This window comes from Toxotes jaculatrix, chromosome 8 (assembly GCF_017976425.1).
Source record: "Toxotes jaculatrix isolate fToxJac2 chromosome 8, fToxJac2.pri, whole genome shotgun sequence".
Lineage (NCBI taxonomy): Eukaryota > Metazoa > Chordata > Actinopteri > Toxotidae > Toxotes > Toxotes jaculatrix.
Genome location: NC_054401.1, coordinates 23,812,761 through 23,834,000, shown reverse-complemented (window position 1 = coordinate 23,834,000; position 21,240 = coordinate 23,812,761). Strand labels below are relative to the sequence as shown.

Genomic DNA, 21,240 nt, shown 5'->3' with positions numbered 1-21,240 from the left:
TAGATGTAATGTTTAAAAATATGAAAACGCACAGCTGTCATATTAAAATCAGTTTGAAAGCAACAACGTTACATTTTTGGTCAACTGCCCTGTCACCGGGGTTGCCAGGTTTGGGTGAATAACATATCAGCAGTTGTATTGAACACATAAACACGAGAGGACTCTTAACATAACTTTTTGTAAAATATCTATTTTTATTTTTATTTTTATGTTTTCACATAATTTGTCTGTTATTATCACTTTCCCTTTTGTATAACGTAAAAACAAAACAAAAACGTGTACATTCAAATTTAATTATTAAAATAATTTAGATTAGCTTCAACGAACTGGCTATCATAATTCAAATTCAGTTCAAAAGTCAACATTGATATATACCGACAAATACAATAAAACATTCACACAGCAGTACGGGGCTGGGGCCATTTTACGTGGTACGTTGAGATAAACACGTAACTGGCAACCCAAGTCAGTCAGAGTGCATGCTGTACTGTGCAGGAGCAGTAGACGTCCTGCAGGGATCCCCAGGATTATACAGACTGCTGTTTACATGGCTGACAGACTGGAGTAACTTGGTGAACGGTGCTGCAAACACTCTGTGATTATCCAGCAAGTGTCCCAGGGCACTAATCGCGATATAATGGAGCAAGAATTTGAAGACATTGATTCGTCCGGAAGATGGCAAAACCTTTTCAATGTAAGTCCGGACACTGGGCCTCTCGTGTTTCTATGACGATCGGCTGCTAACTTACATAGCTAGCTAAGTTGATAGCTATCCCGTTAGACACATTTTCCACTATTTTGTTACTTTCAGCCTCTGGGGTGGCACATTCAACTGTCTGAACCTACAAATGTTATATATGGTGTTAAACAGTTAGTAAAGACGAATGGGAAACTGGCAATCCACGGTAGTGGTTGCTGACTTCCGTAGCTAGGAAGCTTATCGCTAGAAAACGTGCAGCGGCAGTCCACATAGTAGAGCTCAGTTAGCTAATGCATGCTGACGCTAGCAGACGTCAGCTGCAGTTTCTGAGAATTCATGAGGACTTCCAGAGAATAGCGCATGTGTTTTACCACCAGCTGTCCAAAAGAGCCCGGCATTTAGTTTATAATATTTCTGTTCCGGTTTAACTTTGGCTACGACCCTGTAATATGTCGCCAGTAAATGGAGGATAGTATGTAACTGGAGATGTTTAGTAGCCAACAGTTACCCAGATTAGAAGTTCCATGGAAGCACTCGACCTTAAAATACTGGTGCTACAGCGTAAACACTCAGTTTATACGTTTAGAGATGTTATTAATCTTCTTAAAGTACACAGATCAACTATCCCGATGAAGAACCCACAACCTAAAACAATGCAACATCTCAGAGTGTAATTTGTATATGCTGACAATGGAAATGTTGAAATAATTCTGGTGATTGCCAGAAGTCTTTTTTTTCTTTAGTGGCTTTTATTTTCATCAGTAAAACAGTTTCTGTTCATCTGTCACTTTTGTCAAGTTATTGTCCTGTACAGGCTGGGAGATGATATTTGGCCAAAACTATATTCACAATGTAAAGAATCTAGTAAAAGCAACAGCACATGACCAACAGAAACAGTACTTTGACAAATGAGAGCTAAGCAGACCAGTAGACGTCAGTACAGATTACAGTTCCAATGAATGCAGCACAAATGTCATACTGCATTAAAGGTGCTTAAAATTTTTTTTATTTCTGTGTGTGGTTTGTGGTTTGTCATTGATGCTGCTCACTTAACTGACATAAAGAGATACTGCTAACGTTCTGCTTGTTGTCTTGCCTCCAACAGGAAATCCGTAACCAAGCTAGTGTATATCCATACAAAGTGGCAAAACTCGCAGAGAATCGGAGTTTGAACCGCTACAGAGATGTCAGCCCATGTGAGTTTTATGACAAATAAGGTTGTGAATGAAAATTAGTGTTTTTGCGAACGATGTCTTTGTCATTTGTGATTTCTCTGTGATCTCCCTTCTGGTTTCAGACGATCACAGTCGAGTAAAACTTGAAAACTCGGAAAATGACTACATCAATGCAAGTTTAGTCATGATGGAGGAAGCCCAAAGAGCTTACATTCTTTCTCAGGTACGGTGTAGTATGGGCAAGGTAAATATGCCACTGTCTGCATGAGTATACATTGAAGAAATCTGTGGACCACTTGAAGAAGAATGTGCAGGATGCCACTTTGATGTTCTGGGATCTTGGATAATAACTGGATTATTTTTTTTACTACATATATTTCTCTCTTTTGCTTCCACAGGGGCCTTTGAGGAATACCTGTGGTCATTTCTGGCTGATGGTTTGGGAGCAATGTTCCAAAGCTGTTATAATGCTCAACAGAGTCATTGAAAAGGGATCTGTGAGTACATTTTGGCACCTGCTAGTCATTCATTCATCACACCCCCTTCTTGCCTGTTTTATGCAAAAGCTCTGGGACACATGGAACAAGGTGTCATATATTGACACTAACATTAGCTATGGATGTTTCTGCGAAACAAAGAGCACACTGCATAATTTTCTATGCTCGTTTGTGCCATTGCATCCCTTAATATTTGGAATTTGGTTTGATGTTTTAGGAAGTACAGTAACTCGCTTTCTTGCTGAGAGTTAGGTGTGAAGATAGTGTGCAGCTGGATCCAACAGCCAGTTAGCTTAGCTTGTAGCTTAGTATGTTTTGCAGAAATTCTTCTAAGCCCAAAATGCTTAAAATTGCCTCAAAAGATTTATGCAGTGTCATCAGGGTTGAGAGTTAGTGTCAGCTAAATGTTTTGTAGTGCTTTGTGGCTGCTGTTTGTGTCTGTTTATGACTTGTGGGAACAAGCTGCCAAGGACTATGTAGTATAATAACACAGTATTACTGACTATAATGACCCAGAGAATAAGTATCATAATCAGATGTGTTTTTTTTTGTATACAGCACATTCCTTTAAACTGGTAATTGTGTTTTGGTATTGATAAAGATTGAGACACAAAATTCAGTGCATCTCTCCTGCAATGCTTCAGTCAACACATCCGTCATAGGGCTCAGAGCATGTGGCTCCCTATCCAAGACTGAGTTAATTGATTCTGTCTCAACAGGAAAAGTGTGCACAGTACTGGCCTACCAGAGAGGAGCTACAGATGTCTTTCCCAGATACAGGGTTTGTTGTCAGGCTGCTCTCAGAGGAGGACCAATCCTATTACACAATCCGAGTGCTAGAACTGCAAAACACAAAGGTGAGCATGGGAGGGAAACTATTAGATAATGGAACCTTTTTATAAGCTGGAGCGGTCCAGGATTTTGTGTGGTGAAAACTGGTATGTGTCTAGTCCAGGAACTAAAGTCCATTACTAAAATAAGTTCTTTTCATTGCGTCATTGCAGCTACAGGCTCTGAACGTGAACTTAACCCGTCTTCCAGTATCTCAATCTAAATGCATGGAGATGATAAATGCTGTGATTTCATGGTGTGGTGATGTTTTCCTAGCAAAAAAAAAAAATCACCCCAGTCATGCAGAACTGTGTGCGTAATTCTCCAGTCATGGCCAACATCACACGTTTTCTGTCGCAGACAGGGGAATTCAGGGAGATCTACCACTTTCACTACACCACGTGGCCTGACTTTGGCGTCCCAGAATCTCCTGCCTCCTTCCTCAACTTCCTCTTAAAGGTTCGGGAGTCTGGCTCGCTGAGCTCAGAGCACGGGCCCTCAGTGGTGCACTGCAGCGCTGGGATTGGACGCTCAGGGACCTTCGCCTTGGTGGACACCTGCCTGGTCCTGGTGAGAACAGGGAGGGGGAATTTCACCAAATGGGAACATTAAAGGGAAATGGGAAATGAAATGAGTCAAACAAAGAGTTAAAACATTGCTCACTAAGTTCAAGTTTTGGCAAGAGAATAAGAGGAGGTACTCCTGTCATGATTATCTCAATTAGTGACAGTTGCAAAGGGAGAAGTTGTGACATGCCAGTAATATTCATAGAAGCATAAAGCATCTTTCAGGGGTTTCTTGCACTGAAGCAGAAAAGCCAGATGTCACAGAATACCTTGGAAATTCTGTTTTATTTCCAGCACTCCCACGCAGGCCTGGACGGTTTGAAAATAATTAGCTAATTCTTAGTTACTGATGTCATGATCAATTTTAAAATTGGGCAGAAGATTATGGAGATACTGAATGTTATTGTGTTCCATTGCAGTAGTGTTCTAAACATGCTAATCTGTTTTGCAGATGGACAAGAGGAGGAATCCATCATCAGTGGACATACAGAAGGTGCTACTGGACATGAGGGAATACCGTATGGGCCTGATCCAGACCCCCGACCAGCTCCGCTTCTCCTACATGGCTGTCATTGAGGGAGCCAAGCTTATCGTGACAGACAACTCAGCTGCACAGGTAGCTCAGTCAGAGCAAGACTGTACTTTCAAAAGATTTCAGGCTCATATTTGGGCTGTTATGAGATTATATCATAATAAGATGTTTTTAGGTATCTCATTGTGTAATGTCTTCTGACAGCGAGCACTTTTAGACTAAATGTGGGGTTGTTGGTTCACTTATTTTTTTTGTGGAGCTGCAGTCACAACACCCTCACCATCACAAGCAACAGTAGCTAGGAATCATGTTCATCACATAATGGATAAGCATTGATTTTAACAAAAATTATAATGAATAAATCATTTTTCATTGGTTGATCCATCCGTTTTATGATGCTTATCTTGGTCCGGGTTGTATTGCCTTAATTATGTTGGTATAAATTATTGTTATATACTGCTGGTAAGTACTGAAAAATGTGCTGATAGTAAATGGTGAATAGTAATTCTTTAGGCCATGTCGCCCCAACTGGTTTACCCTCATATTGTAAAACTTTGGCCTGTACGATCATGAAACAGGTAGTCAGTTGCATTCTGTTTAGTATTAAAGCTTTAAGTCATAAAGTGTTACCCCTGTAGAAACCCAGTTTTAGTGCTGTTACAATGTGTCAACAAAAGATTATCTTCAAAATAGGCCACATAAAGTACTACTGAGAAACTCAAGCAGCCACCAAGTTGTCAAGGTTAAGTCTCTGCCAGCAGGAGCCTTAAATGTTATGTATTATAAACATTAGCTTTAGTACAATCTGTGTTCATATCGGCACCTAGTTGAGGTAGCTATTCTTTAAGGGTAGCTAAGTCGATCTAAATACAGCTCTCACATGGCCATATGTACATGAGCCACACCAGACATTTTAACTTCTCATAGTTGGAAAAGCACACATGTAATCAAGTCAACAATGGCTCTGTTCTGTTAAAGTTTTCCAATAAGCCCTGACAAGTGAGCCAGCGTGCACGACACCGGTACCATGGAAATGAAGCACTGAACATTATCTGTCTTTCGGTATCATATTATGTTTAGTAGCCACAACTTTTAGTCCAAGTGTAGAGGAGATGACTGTCTGAGGCAGTGCAAAATATTTTCATAGCTCATCACTGTTGACAGACAAATTCTGTCTGAAGTCAGGAATCCAAAGAAAACTTGTTTTAATTTGTGTGTTGTGTCTTTGTGTAGCAAAACAAGCTGCAAGTGCTGCCCAGACCTGCCCCCTCCTTGGAGCCAGATCTGCCCCCTCCGCCTCCACCCAGACCTCACCTCAACGACAGCAGGCCCAATGGCCAGCCAGCACCCTGTGTGGAGCTGGAAGCCGACTCAGGAGACCACCTGCTGGCGTCAGAGTCAAGCAGCCAAGACCACAACATGACTGAGCACTCTGGGCTGTAAGTAACAGAGCTCAGGACGTGTTAAAGAGAATCTTAGACCTCAGAGAAGTCAGACTCTAACCTCTCCTTCTTCTCCTGACAGTGTCATTTGAAATTCTTATTTAATAATAGTAGAATTCTCGGACACAGCAGTGGAACAGTGCATATTGATGTGTTTTTCACCCTGTTGCTTGCTAACTGCTTCCCTTTAACTGACCCACATTACAGCATCAGAAAGCGACACCGTGAGGAGAGGATTGCCTGCACCGCACAGAAGGTCCAGCAGATCAAACAGAGACTGACCGACTCGGAGAGGAAACGAGAGAAGTGGCTGTACTGGAGGCCCCTCCTGCTCAACATCGGTGCCGGGGCAGCTTTGGCTGTTGGCCTGCTGGTTTGCTGGATGTATTCAGAGTGACACACACTCTGGGTCTCTTAAAACTGACTCTTACTTTGCACCAGTACCTGGGGTTAGGTACTTCTCTAAGCAGATTTAGATGATAAGATGTGCATAACTGAGGGTATTTATTTCTTTAAGGTCAAAATGCAGGAGCGCTAGATCAAATGAGTGTGTGTATATTTTTCATGTAAGATCTTAACAAAAATAGTAACATCTCAGGTTCATGGTGCCAGCACGATGATTTAATTTCCTTTCCTCCTCGTCACTGTTGATGAATGTACTGTATCATAGCAGATTGCTTCGAAAGAAACTTACTAAAGGTGCAGTACAAAGAAAAATAATATTCTGACAGGTTTATTTTTGCATTCTTTATTTGTAATGGTCAGATGTTTGTCGATCATCTGTGGACATGTTTTACATTTTGCATTTCAAAATAGATATGTAGGAAGATTCCACACCGTAGAGTTCACAGTCAGCTATGTTTTTTTTGTTGAGTTTTTTTCTGTAATGAAATTTGCATTTCATGCATGCATTTAGAGGGTTACCAGAGAACCACTTGTTCTTCCATTCACATTTAGCAGGGCATCCCAGGGTTGGTTAGGTAGGTTGGTAGGTTTCAGACCCTGCTACAATGTTAACATTTCATTTTCTGTTAAATCAGCACATTGTTTTCCTTACGTTTTGGTTGTCACATGGATCATAGTGGCTGTCCGGTCCCTAACAGCTTAATGTGTGTATTCACCCACTGGATGGGTTCATGTGTGTTCAGGTTATCCTACTTTAGGAAACCAAAGCAAAGCTGTCCATTCTGGGTTTTTTTTTTTTTTCTTTCTTTTTTTTAAATACCAGCCAAGCAAGCTGTTAAATTGTACTCCCTTTATGTGGAATGTTTTTTTTTTCTTTTGGATCTTTGACATAACTGACACTTGCAGTACAAAATCATACTAGTCATAGCACCTTTGCATTGCACGTGACTTTTTAATTTGAACCTATACTATCACCAAATTGGTTTTCAACTCACTGGGACCAATCTACAGCGATAATAGTGCAATTTGGAAGCTGGAGCAGAGCACCTTGAATTGATTTCTAAGTTAGAAGAGAATGATAGCCAACATGTCTGAACCCATTTGTTTGCTGGTTTGAGAAGTTTTTAATGTGCCTTGAAGTGAGTTAAATGGAAAAATGTGTGCTCCAAGGTTTTCTAGCATGATCAGTACAAAAAAATTCATGTGAGCTGTTGTTTTCCAGGTAGCATGAATAACATTACACTGACCGGTTTGTAGTAACAGGTGTGATACGATAAATAGTATCAGAGTTGCGTGCACACCAAATGTGACATTTACCGTAGCTTGTACTGACTCCTGAGATGAAATGATGCTTTGATGATTGGCTGGTTGCCGCTGTTTGACAAGGCTTTTACTCAGTGTTCATTTAACCCAGAAAAGATATGTTTGACCATAACATTCCATTCGTTCTTGTTTTCCACATAAGATTTCAGGGGAGTTTTGTACATTGCTGAGCTGTAATAAGAACATGATGGATAGTGTTTTGAAAAAAAAAAGCAAACATGATATACTGATTAAAATAAAATCTCTTTTTTTACCTAACTCTGCTTGTCTGTTTGCATTTTTTCTTTAATTTGATGTCAGTAAATCAGCTTTACAGTGTCCATCCACAATATCCCTCCATCATTGCATTTTGACCATGAGCTAAATCAGTGCAGACAGACTGGAGGCCCGACACCGTGAATTCAAGTAACTGATTCAGTATTTCAAGAAGAGGCTCATACAGACTGCCTTTGTAATTTTATTTGCTAGTCTGTGGGATGGTATGTGGATGAGGAAATAGAGTTGTATGTAGCTGTCCACTTGAAGAAACAACTTTTTCTTGAGAAATACAGACAGAATAATCATATAAATACTATATTTTAATTTAAAAATGAAAGGAGAAAAATATATATTGTCTTTATTGTACAAAACCGATTGATTTTACATTTAAAAAATATATAGTGACAAGTTCATAGATCTTACAGGCCATTGGTAAAAACTACAAATAGTACTACAAAAGAGTCCTGTACCCGTTGTCGCAAATCGGAAGTTGTTGCAGACGATAACTCGGGCAGCCGATACGGCGCCTGAATAAAAATGTGAAATATTTCTTCAAGCAAATTTCAATTAAACCAAGACAAATGTCCCCTAAATCGAAGAATGTCATCTGTGGTATCCCATATCGACGTACATCATTTTATTGCAAAACAGGCGTGTTGAGGAATTGGGTATGAGCACAGTCTATGGGTATGAGCACAGACGTTGTCAGGCATCAGCACAGCCGCATTCACGCCTGCTTTTCCGCCACAGTTTAAACTGACAGTTGTGACTGTCAGGACGAGAAATTTGGCTGTGCTACAGATTGTACACAAATGTATACAAACTATAGCTCAAATAAGATAAGTAGCTTATTTTTCGTGACAGTAGCCTGCTGCTAACGTCGCTAGCTGTCGAAGTTTAAAGCTGGTAAGAGCCCATGAGCTGTAATGTCTCTGCCTCCGGAGAAAGCTTCCGAGCTGAAACAAATCATTCACAACCATCTGCTGAAGGTGAGCAAACTACACGAAAACATAACCCAAACTTTTTTTTTGAGTTATTAAACAATGTCCCTTTCAATGCCATAATTATTTAAAAGTTAAATGACATATATCCTTGAAAGGATACTTAATGTATCCTGTAGCGAATGTAAACGTTTGTTCATTGACAAAAGCGCACACACTATGGGTTTTATTTTAATACATTGCACCATTAAAGTGCGCCCTTTAATAAGTTTGACTATACTGAATATAAATATGATGAGAACAAGTTTGTTTTTATATGCTTCGCTGTACTTAATTTATCCTGAGTACCTTTAAAGGACGGGTTTGGCCTACAGAGGTCTGCAGGCAGCCTGACATTAGACTAACCAGATAGGTCAAATAAGAAGCAACAGAGCAATAGAGAAGCCCTAATAGAGGTGGTTCACTTTCATCAATCATGAATTTGCTGTGCTGTGCCAAAGATACATTATAACTTTAAATGGCAAAGGGTCTATATTAAGGAGGATAATCAGATTATCAGCATTACAGGTGGGGATGATTGCAAAGCCTTCACAGATAAACTCTGAAATGTGTCTTTATGTCTTTTGTTTTGTTAGCATGTGTTAATTCTGTTTTCTCTGGTTATCAGATGGATATCCACAGGAAGATCCGAGAGGTGCTGGCTGAGTCTCTGAGGGATGACCAGGGCCCAGCACATCGAACTCTGTCTGAGGCAGATTTTCTACGTGCTCTGCAGAGCAGGGGAATTATAGATAATGTGATGAGGGACCTACGCTTTGCTCAGGTTTGCTCACCATTTTGCAGGCAATTTTTAAATTTGCATACTTGATGATCAGGGTTGAAACGGTTAACTACAATTCAAAACTGAAATAGATGTTTCCCAGCTGAATGTCGAAAACAAATACTTACTTGAATATTTTCATTATTGAAATACTGATTTAAACCTATATCCAGATAAAAGTTTTCCAATGTATGAATTTAATCACCTGCTGATTGTTCTGTTCTTCTGTCATGTTGGTCTGCTTGGGTAGGAAGCACCCACAGAAGCAGGATCTCCTCCAAAGCCTGCTACTCACTTTGTTGACAAAGATATTACTCAGCTCAAGAAATGTAAGAAACTTCATTCACTCATGCAAATAAACCACCATATTAGCAGTAAAGATATACTTTTCCATTGTAGGTAGGAAAGAAGCAAAAATACTTGCAAAGAGGCAGGAAACTGTTATGCAGCCCAGACTTTATTCCGTGTGCTGACATTGTGGTGCTAGCATTCCTTATTCAGAGCTTAAAGAACAAAACAGATGACATTAAAATGTAAAGCTAAACAGTAAAACCCAACATGGGTGCACAGAAATAATACAAATAACAGGGATATTAAAGTAACACATGACAGAAAATATTAAGTGCCAACTATTAAAGGTGTAATATGGAATATTTATCTATTGGACTACTTCTGTATGTTTGTATTCTGTACTCACACCCATATTGTGTTTTGCTGCTACCCTCGACCCTATAATGTTCACTGTATCTATGTAGGGCTTAAGGATAAATGAGCTGTGTTGTTACATATTGTATGTTGAATTCTGTAATATTTTAAATATATTGTAATTGCTCCTTTGACATGGACTGTCTTTATGTAGACGTTTAATTCTGTTCTTTAATCTCTGGACATGGCACACTCATGCCAAAATGTCAGCTTATGGAATAAAGTCTGTGCTGTATAACTTTTAATGTGCACCTGCCTCTTTGCAAGTATTTTTGCTTTTTCTCTGCTTCCAACTATTAAGACATCTTGTAGAGTTGAACACACCACCTTACAGATTTTCTACAAAATGGACTAATATCCTTGTTAATGTTTGAATATTTAAGTAAAAACATTCTTTTCTTTTCTCTCAGCCAATATTGACCCTTCCAGGCGGTACCTCTATCTGCAAGTGCTTGGAGGTAAGGCCTTTCTGGAGCACCTCCAGGAGCCGGAGCCTTTGCCTGGTCAAGTGTGCTCTACGTTCACACTCTACTTGCACTTCCGCAACCAGAGGTTTCGCTCAAAGCCAGTTCCCTGTGCCTGTGAACCCAGCCTGGAGGAGGGCTTCCTCTTAGAGGTTCATAAAGATGAAATAGGTACTTGTAAATCAGCAGTATTGGTGTCAGTCAGGTTCAAGTGTTGTATGCTGTTGCGTCATGTTGCTTCAGACAGTATCTGTAATGAGCTTTCAACTTTTCCCACATGAAAATGTTGCAAACTACTGCTTTAACCTCACCAATGCATGTCCCCACTTTCGCCATTGCAGGAGAGGGCAGTAAAATGGCGGATGCGACCACCATGCTGTCTGTGTGTGACCCGGTTCACTTTGTGCTGATCAAGACAGACACCTCCAGTGAGACAACTCTGGTCTCATCCTACTTTCTGGACTGGAGGACAGTCCTCAGCTCGCCGAGCGGAAAGACCTGCTTTAATGTCGAACTGATGGGAGTTGGTGAGTAAGAGTGATGGTGTTATACTGAATTATTTATTTTATTTTAGTATTTTTAATGTATCACATCTATAGCTAAGAGCTAAGAATAACAAATGCACTTCATTGGTAGAGTAGTTGCTTATTGTGCCATGCACAAATAAGTGCCCACCCCACACAGACATATATACTGTGCCTATAAGCATTCTCTTTGTTGCTGATCCTTCAGGCTACACTGAAAGCGTTTACATTTTTGCAGTCAAATGTATTTGACTGGTTAAACCTGTTAAGCTGTAAAACATTGGCTCCCGACCTGTCTGGCTGATGTCCCCTTATTATAAAGCAGTGTCTGCTTACACCTGCTCCTCACAGGCTGAACATGTCTGTGAGTTGTAAGCTGTGAGTTTAGCCGAAGACAGTTTTTCTTCCTCTAAACCTCTGAGATTTCTTTATTGAATAAGTTTGAATAATGTCAGAGGCCAGAAGGTGGAACATTGTGTTTGATAAGCAAAGATCAGAGAAGAGTAATTATAAAACTATCTAAATTTGAGTTGCAAAGTGGATATTTTTCCTCTTATACATCTCATCAATCATCTGGTGACCCCATGGAGGGGCCCTGGCCCTAAGGCTGGGAGCCACTGCTGTAAATTACATTAACGGTTAATTCAAGCAGTTCATTTGCAATGGTATGCTAGCAACACAAGAATTTTTTTTAAATGTGTGTGTGTCACCAGGAAGTGAATGTAAAGTCCCAGCTGGTGTTTTGACAGTCAGTCTGGAGCTCTACCCTCCTCTCACAGAGACTCTAAGCCCGGACATTGTCAGCACACAGGTCAGTACACTGGAGTCTCTTTATCTCTGCGTCTGTTGAATTCACTGTTTATTCATCTGTTTCATTATTCATGCCTAAAATGAACCGCTGTGAATCAGTACAGCAGAATGCTGTTAAGAATCAATATTCCTGAGAGTAGATATGAAGGCACCGTTGTAAAAGGAAGATCAAGGCCATATTTTTAGCGTATGATGTCACTGTGTATTTCCCATTCAGCAATCACTGGAGAGGCAGAGGACGGCAGAGAAGGAGAGGCTCTTCTTGGTTTATGCCAAACAGTGGTGGAGGGAGTTCCTTGAGATCCGACCATCACACCAATCCAAAATGGTCAAGATATTTGCACAGGTTCATCTACGTTCTTGTGTTGTAGACAAAAATGAGACCTTTATATCACGTGGTTTGTTTGATGTTTCCAGAACCTTACAGGTTGTTCAGTGATATTTATTAACAGTAAACCACAGACACAGAAGAGGGAGTTACTCAGAACAACCGCTTTTATTTGCAGTGTGCCACTGATACACAGGTTTAGTGTGTTAGTGGTTTGGGAGGAGGACTTCTCATATTCCTAACCAGTTTAGTGATTATTGAATCCTGAACTCCTCAGATTCATATCTGGTTCCATGCTACCCCCATTACCTCTGGGTGTATGTGTCTGTGCATTATGCAGGATGAGAACGGCATCAACAGACCAGTGTGTTCCTACGTGCGTGTCCTCCGGGCGGGCCGGCTCCTGGAGAGTCCTCGACAGGCGGCCCGCTTCGTCAGCCTGCTGGCCCACGAGAAGGCCCCCGTGGTGGGAGGAGGAGGCAAGCAGGAGCAGTGGTGCACATTATTGGCTTTCCTGTGCAGAGGGAAGGTAAGGAGAATGGGCTTCTGGCAGCCACAGCTCATTTTTCAGAGGACAGTGCACTTCCTGTATTCTTAGATCCTTAATACCAGAGATGGATTCAGTGGCAGATTTACAGCTTTTCATACCAAAGTTCTTGTGAAGTGTAACGTATTTCATTAGTTCCACTAAATGGAAATAAATCCTAAGTTTGTAAAATGTCTGTCACTCACCTGTCTGAGTCTCTGGACTTAACTTTCAAATCCACAATAATATTTTTTTATCAGTCTGTATACATTAAATATGAATCCCATAGATCTAAGGATATGGAAGATACCTCTGTCTTCATTGGAACATATAGTTATACCTCATAATGGCATCTTCTGACCGGTCAAGTGAGATGTTTCAGGAAGTGTCATCTATATTAATGTTTCTTGTGATTTACTATCTTGTTTGTGACATACTGTCCTTGAGTAAGTGCAAGGCAATCATCCAAATTCTCCATTTGGCCCCTCTTTAATAGTCTTCATGTTATTTCTAGTATAACCTTTCCTTTGCCCTGTCACATGGTATAAACAGTGCCGTAGTGCTAATTAATAAATCTTTCCAAGGATAATAAAATTACTAAGATGAGGTCAGTGATGATCAAAAGGGAAACAATCCTTGCTCTAACAATTTCTGTTATCATTTTTCTCAGCCTTTTCATGTTTTGTTAAGCTAATTCTTGTGAATAGTTGACACAAACACTAAAACACTAAATTTTTTTCCCATTTGAAAATGTGTTTTGTTCTCAAAACTCTTCACACAACCATCAAAATCACACACAGGTTTCAGAAACCTAAAACTCAGCCCGGTGATGTCTACACTGATCTTATCACAAGACAAGTCCCATGTGACGTGGACATTTTTCCATCCAGCTCTTGGATTGTTTTCTGAGCTTCTCCTGAATTTCTCCATTGCAGCATGATAGAACCTGCCGTTGTCTAATGTGACGCTACAACTAAGTCGGGCATAGATTTTCTCACCTTACTTTCAGATTCAAATTTATTGACTCAAGAGCATGGTGGCATTTTATGGAGTACAAACTAAATATAGAATACAGTCATGACAAAACAAAGGCCTGATTAAATAACAAGGAGACCTAGGACGGAAAAATATGTAGGAAACCTAATTTAATAACAAAACCACTTACAGCATGCATTTGTAGTCTTAAAACACAGTTGGCAGATATTCATCAAATAAATGGAAAAAGACTGTAATGACTGCAATTCTTATTTCCTCTTCACAGCCATACAACCTCAGTCTTGACCCTCTGACTGTAATGTATGTTTTGAATTAACGTCACATGTTTCTGTTGACCTAAAAAGGAAAGTTTTGTTCCGCGTAGAGGACCTCATCAACTTGCTTCAGCAGCGTTTACACTGACTCTGTTTCTGAGTACAGCTGATTGTGTCATTTCTGAGAAAGAAGGATTTGTACAGAATTGACTGACTGATGCACTTTCGTCCCTCGACTAGATAGTGCGGAATTTCCCAGACCACCGCAGGATAAATGTTTCCTGCCTCTCCTCTGTGAGCGGCTGGCGAGACAGACAAAACACAACTCTCACAAAGTGGCCCTTGTCAGCTGTGATTTATGAGTTTCATTCCGGGGAAAATTAATTTAGCCTCATCAGTCCCCAGCCTGTTCTGATGCTGCCGTCCATATTAGCACTTCTGTGGAACATCTATCATTCTGACTTGCCCGTAGCTCGAGCCAGCACACTGCAGCAGCGGCAGCAGCAGTAGCAGCAGTCCTTTTCTCAACCCAGGCCTCTTTACCAGAGAAGTTGTACTACTCAAATAAAAGTTGTTTACTGTCAGGGACAGTTTGATAGCTACAGAGCTTATTTCCCCTCCAGCAGACTTTGCATGTGTGTTCAACATTTCTGTGGAAGGCAAACAGTGCAGTGAGAACAGGATATTGTATTTCTGTTTGAACAGACTGCTGTAGTGACATGATGAAGAAGACAAGGAACAGGGATGGTATGAAGGCTAAAACTCAGAATATGCCAAGATCAAGCTCTGTGCTATTACAGTGTAAATTATAGATCTGTCCTGAAACGGAGGTCACATCGAAACTGTATCTTTTTTTTTTTTGCTTATAAATATTTTTTGCATGTAAGTAAAAGTGGGAATGAAGACACCAAATGGCTCAAGCAAGCTGAATTTGAATACACAAGTTTGCAAGTACAGTTTTACGATGGAGTATTAGGGCCACTGTTAAGGAAAAAAAGAAACAATCTGAGGTTTTGAGGGAAAAAAAGTCAAATATTTAAAAAGAAATGCTGTATTATTTTTTAAATGGAATAATATTTCAGGGACAAAATCGTAATATTCAAGAATAAATACTTCATATTTTCAAGGATAACATAATTTCAAAAATAAAGTTGTAATAGCTTGAGGTTAAAGTTGCAATGTTTCAATATTAAAATTATAATACATCAAGATAAAAGTCATAATATTTTAATATACTAATTGCTGGTAAATATTACATTATTAAATATTAAATATTCCATCATACATTTTTTGCACAGTTCCCATCTTCCAGGAAAAACAAAGAGGCTTATTTAGGATGGAAGTTAATTCTTGACTTTGTATGTGTAACAAAGTAATCTAAGCTCAAAGGTTCACTTACTATCTTGCAGAGCTTTCAGATAGAATTCAGAAGTGTTTGTCTGTGAATGGAGCAGTTTTAAATCGTGGCAGGTTAAAGCTGATTGTTTTAAGAGGATTAAAAGAATCTGTTGAATATTGTTCCCTTTGCTTCTGAAGTGTGCCTAACAACATTAGAACTGAAAAAATAAGACTTATAGTTGTATCTGTCTTGATTGATTTTACACACATTTCAACACATTTCAAACTCTGGAGAGGATCTGAATCCGTCACTGTCTGTCCTCCCCAGGGGGATTGTGAAGACCACGCCACCCTGCTGTGCAGCCTCCTGCTGGGCTTTGGCCTGGATGCATATGTGTGTGTGGGCACCAAAGTCAAGGGAGTGCCACACACGTGGGTCCTGACCCGCGGTACTGATGGGAGCATTACCTTTTGGGAGAGCCTCACAGCACACAGGTCTGATTGTTTTTTTTTTTTGGGTTATAATACAGATACCTGATAAGTCTTGTAGCATACCTGCTTTTACCTCTCTGTTGTCCCTTTAGCATCAAGCTACAACTTCTACAATGGTGTTCTCAAAATTATTACAAACTGTTGGACATATGTGGAAATCCAGCTTTGTATAGATATTGTGTGATGGATACTTTTAATGTGGAAGAAGGATAAAGGCCATATTTCATAGACAGATATGTGTTCATATTTGGGGAAATCTCTTTAGAATCCCACTAAAATTTTCTACTTTGAGTTTCCCTGTAACTGCTCAAACCAGACTTGGTCTAAGAAACAATTTGGACTACACTGAGTCCCTTGTTTTTGCCTCAGCTGGCCTCATTAGACAGTCTTTGTGTGTTTGTCAGCAGGACATCTCAGAATCCCACGAATGGATTTCCATGAAATTTGGTGGCCAGGCTTTGGGCCAAAAAACAGATTGATTATATTTTGGTGTTTGTCCAGTTCAGCAATTTTTGTGCATCAGTTATTGTGTTTTGCCATAACTCTGGAAGTTCTGAGGACCAGGTTTCATATCGAATGAGTATGTTAAGTTGCAGTAAGTAAGAAATAGAAATTAGGACTTTTGTTGTCAGCTAACTCTGGTGTATTGTGTTTGTTGTTAGATGTGTTGTGTATCGTGTAAATGTTTTATGTCTCAGCTTTTAATTCTCTGAAATATTTTTGTCAACATTTTACAGTTTTTGTCCGTGAATGTTGAACTTTGTGCTGTTTTTTTTTAAACATAACCTTTAATTCATAGTTGTGCTTTCAGTTTAATCTGTTCATACAGAATAACTGTGAAAAGACACATTTGTAATTCTGCATCATGTACCATTTTGATCATTCCAACAATTTTGTTAGTATGTTTGTCGTGGGACTGAGTGTGCCTCTTGTTCCATATGTGTGGTCAGATACCTCCATCAGGCCATAGACCCAGATGCCCCACCCCTGGCCCCCCAGCCCAAACCCTCGTCCCCCTACCGTACTGTGGGCTGTGTCTTCAACCATCAGACCTTCCTGGCCAACTGCCAGCCATCTGATGCTGTGGAGCTTTGTGTCTTTGACTTCCAGGTAGGAGCTTGGTGTCCCCTGTACAGTTACCCCCACCATCATCACTGAATGGGGGAAGTGGGATCCATCACTCTGATTAAATAAATGTTACACATATATCCTGGTCCATTGTTGAATTTAGTATTAAATTATCTACTGAAATATATATTTGTTTCATTGGTCAAGGTCAGGTTTAGGTGATATGAGTTTCAGTATTCATATTGGCCAGAGAAGGACAGACAAAACCCTGTTTGTCTCTCCTGTTCCTTCAGAATCAGTCTCGCTGGAAGGCGATGAGCGAAGAGGCTCTGAAGTCTGTTTGTGCCCCAGGCTCGACCACCTCTTTGCCCCCTCTGCCTCCACTCTGTGCCCCTTCTCTGGATCCTGCTGCTTCCAGCAACCAGCTGGAGCTGGAGATGCGCTACTTGGTTTCTGAACACAGGAAGGTAAAACACCTTTACATTTATGTTTAATGAAGTTACCTTTATTTGATATGTTTTACTGGTTATGAATATACATTATACTGGTTGAATGAATGTATGGATGTACCATAAAGCCTTGACAAACCTGGTCATGGCGGTAACATGTAATAAAATAATTAAAGAGGGCAGTATGGTTTGTCTCCTCCAGGACCTGGAGCTGGCTACAGTCTGGGATGACCACCTGTCCTACCTGCTCTCCTCTGCCCTATCAGCCTATGAGCTGGAGCGCTGTAGCGGTGTGTCCTGTGGCAATGAGGAGTTCCAGGACGCAGTGAGGAGGGCAGTGCCAGATGGACACACCTTCAAAGGCTTCCCCATACACTTCTTACACCGCAATGCTCGTCGAGCCTTTGCAACGTGCCTCAGGTAAGACACATTTTTTTTCAACATACTATGTGCAGTAGTGGGTGGTTAAAAAAATCCCTTTGACCAATTACACAGGAGATAGACTTCATGTTGGCAGCCATGTGGTCTGTCTGAGTGTCCTTGACTACTGCAGCCGTATAAATAAATAAATCCCACCTTAATGCAACCTCAGGTTAATGTGTTTTGTGGCATCCATGCCAGGTGGCTGCAAGAACTCAACATTTTTAATAGAACTGCTCTGAAAGTGCTATGAAGAAATATCTGAAAGCAGCCTCTGACCTTACTGTAAAGAGTATAAGAGATGTGTCAGCTTTTGTAGGTGCTGAGGGGATTGGCGATATTAGAGTAGCATAAAGCCACAGTAAATAAATGCATGCTCACATGTCAACTGTCAGCACCTCTGTGTGTCTCTCTGTTGCAGACTGAACACACAGTGCTCACCTGTGTCCTGAGCCACAGACAGATTACATATAAGTAACATCATAGATTGAAATCCAGCTCAAAAGTGATTTCATCCCTCTCCTGTCTTTATTGTGTGTTAGCACATAGTTTATCTGGGAACCTGTACCTGTAAGGGTTGTAAGGGTTGTCAGGAGTGTTGCTTTTAGGTAAAAAAAAAAAGAATCGTTCCTAATATCTGTTATTATTTATTTGTTAGCATTTTATAAAATTCTTTGCGGCACTTCATATTTCTTGCGCTCACTTTCTTGCTCTTGTCACTTTCTGCACAGGTCTCCATTCTGTCAGGAAATAGTTTGTTGTCGTGGCGACCATGTGAGGCTGGCGGTCCGTGTTCGGGTGTTTGTGTATCCAGAGAATGCTTGTGCAGTGTGGCTCATGTTTGCGTGTAAATATCGCTCAGTACTCTAAACAACGGAGAGATGGTCTTCAAAAACTACCAGCCTATGATGCATATAGGCCCCAGACAATATTTTATATATTTATAAGGACTCCACAGGTGTTTTTACCTTTGTGTGTGTGTGTGTGTGTGTGTGTGTGTGTGTGTGCGTGTGTGTGTATTTGCATACAATTCAATTGCATTACAATACCTGCATCCATGATAAGACTAAATTAAAATGAAGTTGTACTCACTGATAAAAACATTTACACAGATGTTTGTAGCTCGTCTCACCTCTGGTGCTCAGGCCTTTATTTTGTAGTCCAGTAGACTCATCATTTGTACAGACTTTTACACTCAGAATTGTATTTATATATCTATTTTTTAAAATAAATGGAACTTTGTTCATCTTACTGTGTACTTTTTAAAGACCTAACTGAAGACATTTTCCAGTAGATGACATCTATTCTGTTTTGCAGTCATGAATATTATCATGAAATCATGATAATCTTAGTGTTAAATGCTAAAAATTGGCCTAAATAATTCTAGAAAATTCAGTTCATATTTATTTAGCTCAAAACATGTGTGTCAGATTAGGTAGAAGCTGATGCAGAAGGTTTATAAGCATCACATATATGTTCACTTGCTGATTATGCTGATTATTATTATTATCTTTTTTTGCATTTCAAAGTTAAATGGTCATAATTACATAAAAAATGCCATCAAAACAGTCTGCGGGAGTCATTTCATCATGGCATTTAGCAACTAATAGAAAAAACTGAAAGAAAAACTATGATTTTAATTATTGAACATGTAGCAGTACTGTAAATATATATAGTGAAGTGTAGAGTCTCACTTAAGTGAGTAGTAGTGCAATCTTAATTTATGGTGTCCTGTATCTTTGTTTTAACTCAGGTTTTTCAGTCATTTGTTGTTGTAAACACAGGCCCCTAATATAAAGTGTCTTTATTCTAAGGATTACAGTAATCATGTGATATACATTAAGCTAATTCTTCATGATGGACATGAAAACACAATTTACACACTGCAACTGCAACAGTTTGACAGTAATCAAAAGGAAAGAAACACTTTCCTTTTCTTTTTTCTTTGTCTTGTATGTATGTATGTATGTATTTAAGTTGTATGGCAGTGGTATTCCTGTTAAAATAAGGAATGATGCTTGCAAACATAACATTGGTTCATATTCTAAGGACTGATTCAGTGATAGGTTTGAACAAGAAAAAAAGAATTGAAGCTCAGGCTTATGTGGGTTAATTGTATTCTAAGGACAGGGAGCAACTGATTTGGTGTTTTGCAGCTTTGCATGTAAGAACAGTATTTTGTGTTAAAGGTAAGAATTTAATGAGTCAGTTTGGCTCTTTGCTTTATGAACTTTGCTCATAGAAACTGTTGTAAAAACTAAGCTAAAGCAGTCATTAATACTGAATAATGTATATTCATTTGTAATACATTAACACAACACTAGATGGGGACTTCACACTAATGTTGGCGCAGAGGATGCAGCAGCAGCAGCTCTCCGTTCCATCCTGGTGTGCTCGGCACAATACAGTAGACCCGTATGCTTACAGCTCTTAACAGGCATTTTACACACAGATTTGGTAACATGACTGTGGCTACTTCACTGGTCCATTCCAGTCTGATTTAATCAGTGGAGATGTATAAATGAGGAATAATCATTGAGAAAACTCCCACTGTAGTTAGAACTAAAAGATGACAAGTAATTCTACGAAATTCCAAAGATATTTTTCACTTTCTAAAGTGAGGAGAAAGCACAGTCAGGCCATAATTCAGGCTTGAGAGCCACTGAAGCCCCACAGGCGAGCGTTGATTTCTAATTTGAGACTGACTGATTGTGAAATTGCAGAGAAGGCGAAGTGACAGCTGCCTGGTTGAGTGAGATACTGCGCTGTTAGAAGAAGTCAACTCAGAAAGTTTTGCTCTGATTGAAGTGCTCTATTAATTGACACAGAGAGGGTAGTTTTGTTTTTACGGACGGCTTTGCTCTGCCTCTTTGTGTCCCCCCCCGCTCTGTGCCATATTGTGCACAGCGCTGTTTGGAGTTCTGGGGGAATCGTTGACACATCAGCCCAAACTTTGACTAAAAAGCCTGTGAGGATGGCCAATTAATTCGATTTTTCCGGGAGCTAATTTGCAATTCTGCATTTGCCCCAGAGTTGTTGAACACGAGGATCAGGAGGGAGGCTGAAAGAGCGAAATAGGAGCTAATGAATAATTCCTCCCTTTTTCCTGAATGTCACATACACACATACACACACACACACATATACCCACCTTCGCTCTATTCAGTACAGTATACCACAGAAAATATGTACAGCAAATGAAGTGTTTGATGCTGGGAACTCAGGTATGTTTTCAGCCCATATTAAACAGCAGCGCTAAGGTGTAATTGACTAATAGGCCCTGTGGGACAGGAACTACTATATAAAACAGGAAGAGAGGAGAGGGGATGCTGGTTTCGAGCAAAACTGAGTGTAACAAAACCATCAGTCACACCTT

At 40.0% G+C, this 21,240-nt stretch overlaps 2 protein-coding genes across 2 annotated transcripts; both read left to right on the top strand.

Moving 5' to 3' along the window:
• Positions 1-480: 480 nt before the first annotated feature.
• ptpn2a (protein tyrosine phosphatase non-receptor type 2a) lies at positions 481-7,722 on the top strand. The gene is made up of 9 exons (XM_041044652.1): positions 481-694; positions 1,806-1,896; positions 1,998-2,098; positions 2,274-2,372; positions 3,092-3,229; positions 3,564-3,773; positions 4,221-4,385; positions 5,535-5,740; positions 5,951-7,722. Exons 1-9 carry the CDS (start codon positions 638-640, stop codon positions 6,138-6,140), a joined length of 1,257 nt encoding a protein of 418 aa, XP_040900586.1. The 5' UTR covers positions 481-637; the 3' UTR covers positions 6,141-7,722.
• Positions 7,723-8,469: 747 nt separating this feature from the next.
• On the top strand, positions 8,470-19,096 carry cep76 (centrosomal protein 76). The gene is made up of 13 exons (XM_041044651.1): positions 8,470-8,718; positions 9,338-9,493; positions 9,741-9,819; positions 10,606-10,830; positions 11,001-11,186; positions 11,897-11,994; positions 12,211-12,339; positions 12,662-12,850; positions 15,764-15,930; positions 16,878-17,037; positions 17,289-17,462; positions 17,647-17,864; positions 18,596-19,096. The coding sequence occupies exons 1-13, from the start codon at positions 8,656-8,658 to the stop codon at positions 18,732-18,734; spliced, it is 1,983 nt and encodes a 660-aa protein (XP_040900585.1). The 5' UTR covers positions 8,470-8,655; the 3' UTR covers positions 18,735-19,096.
• Positions 19,097-21,240: the final 2,144 nt, after the last annotated feature.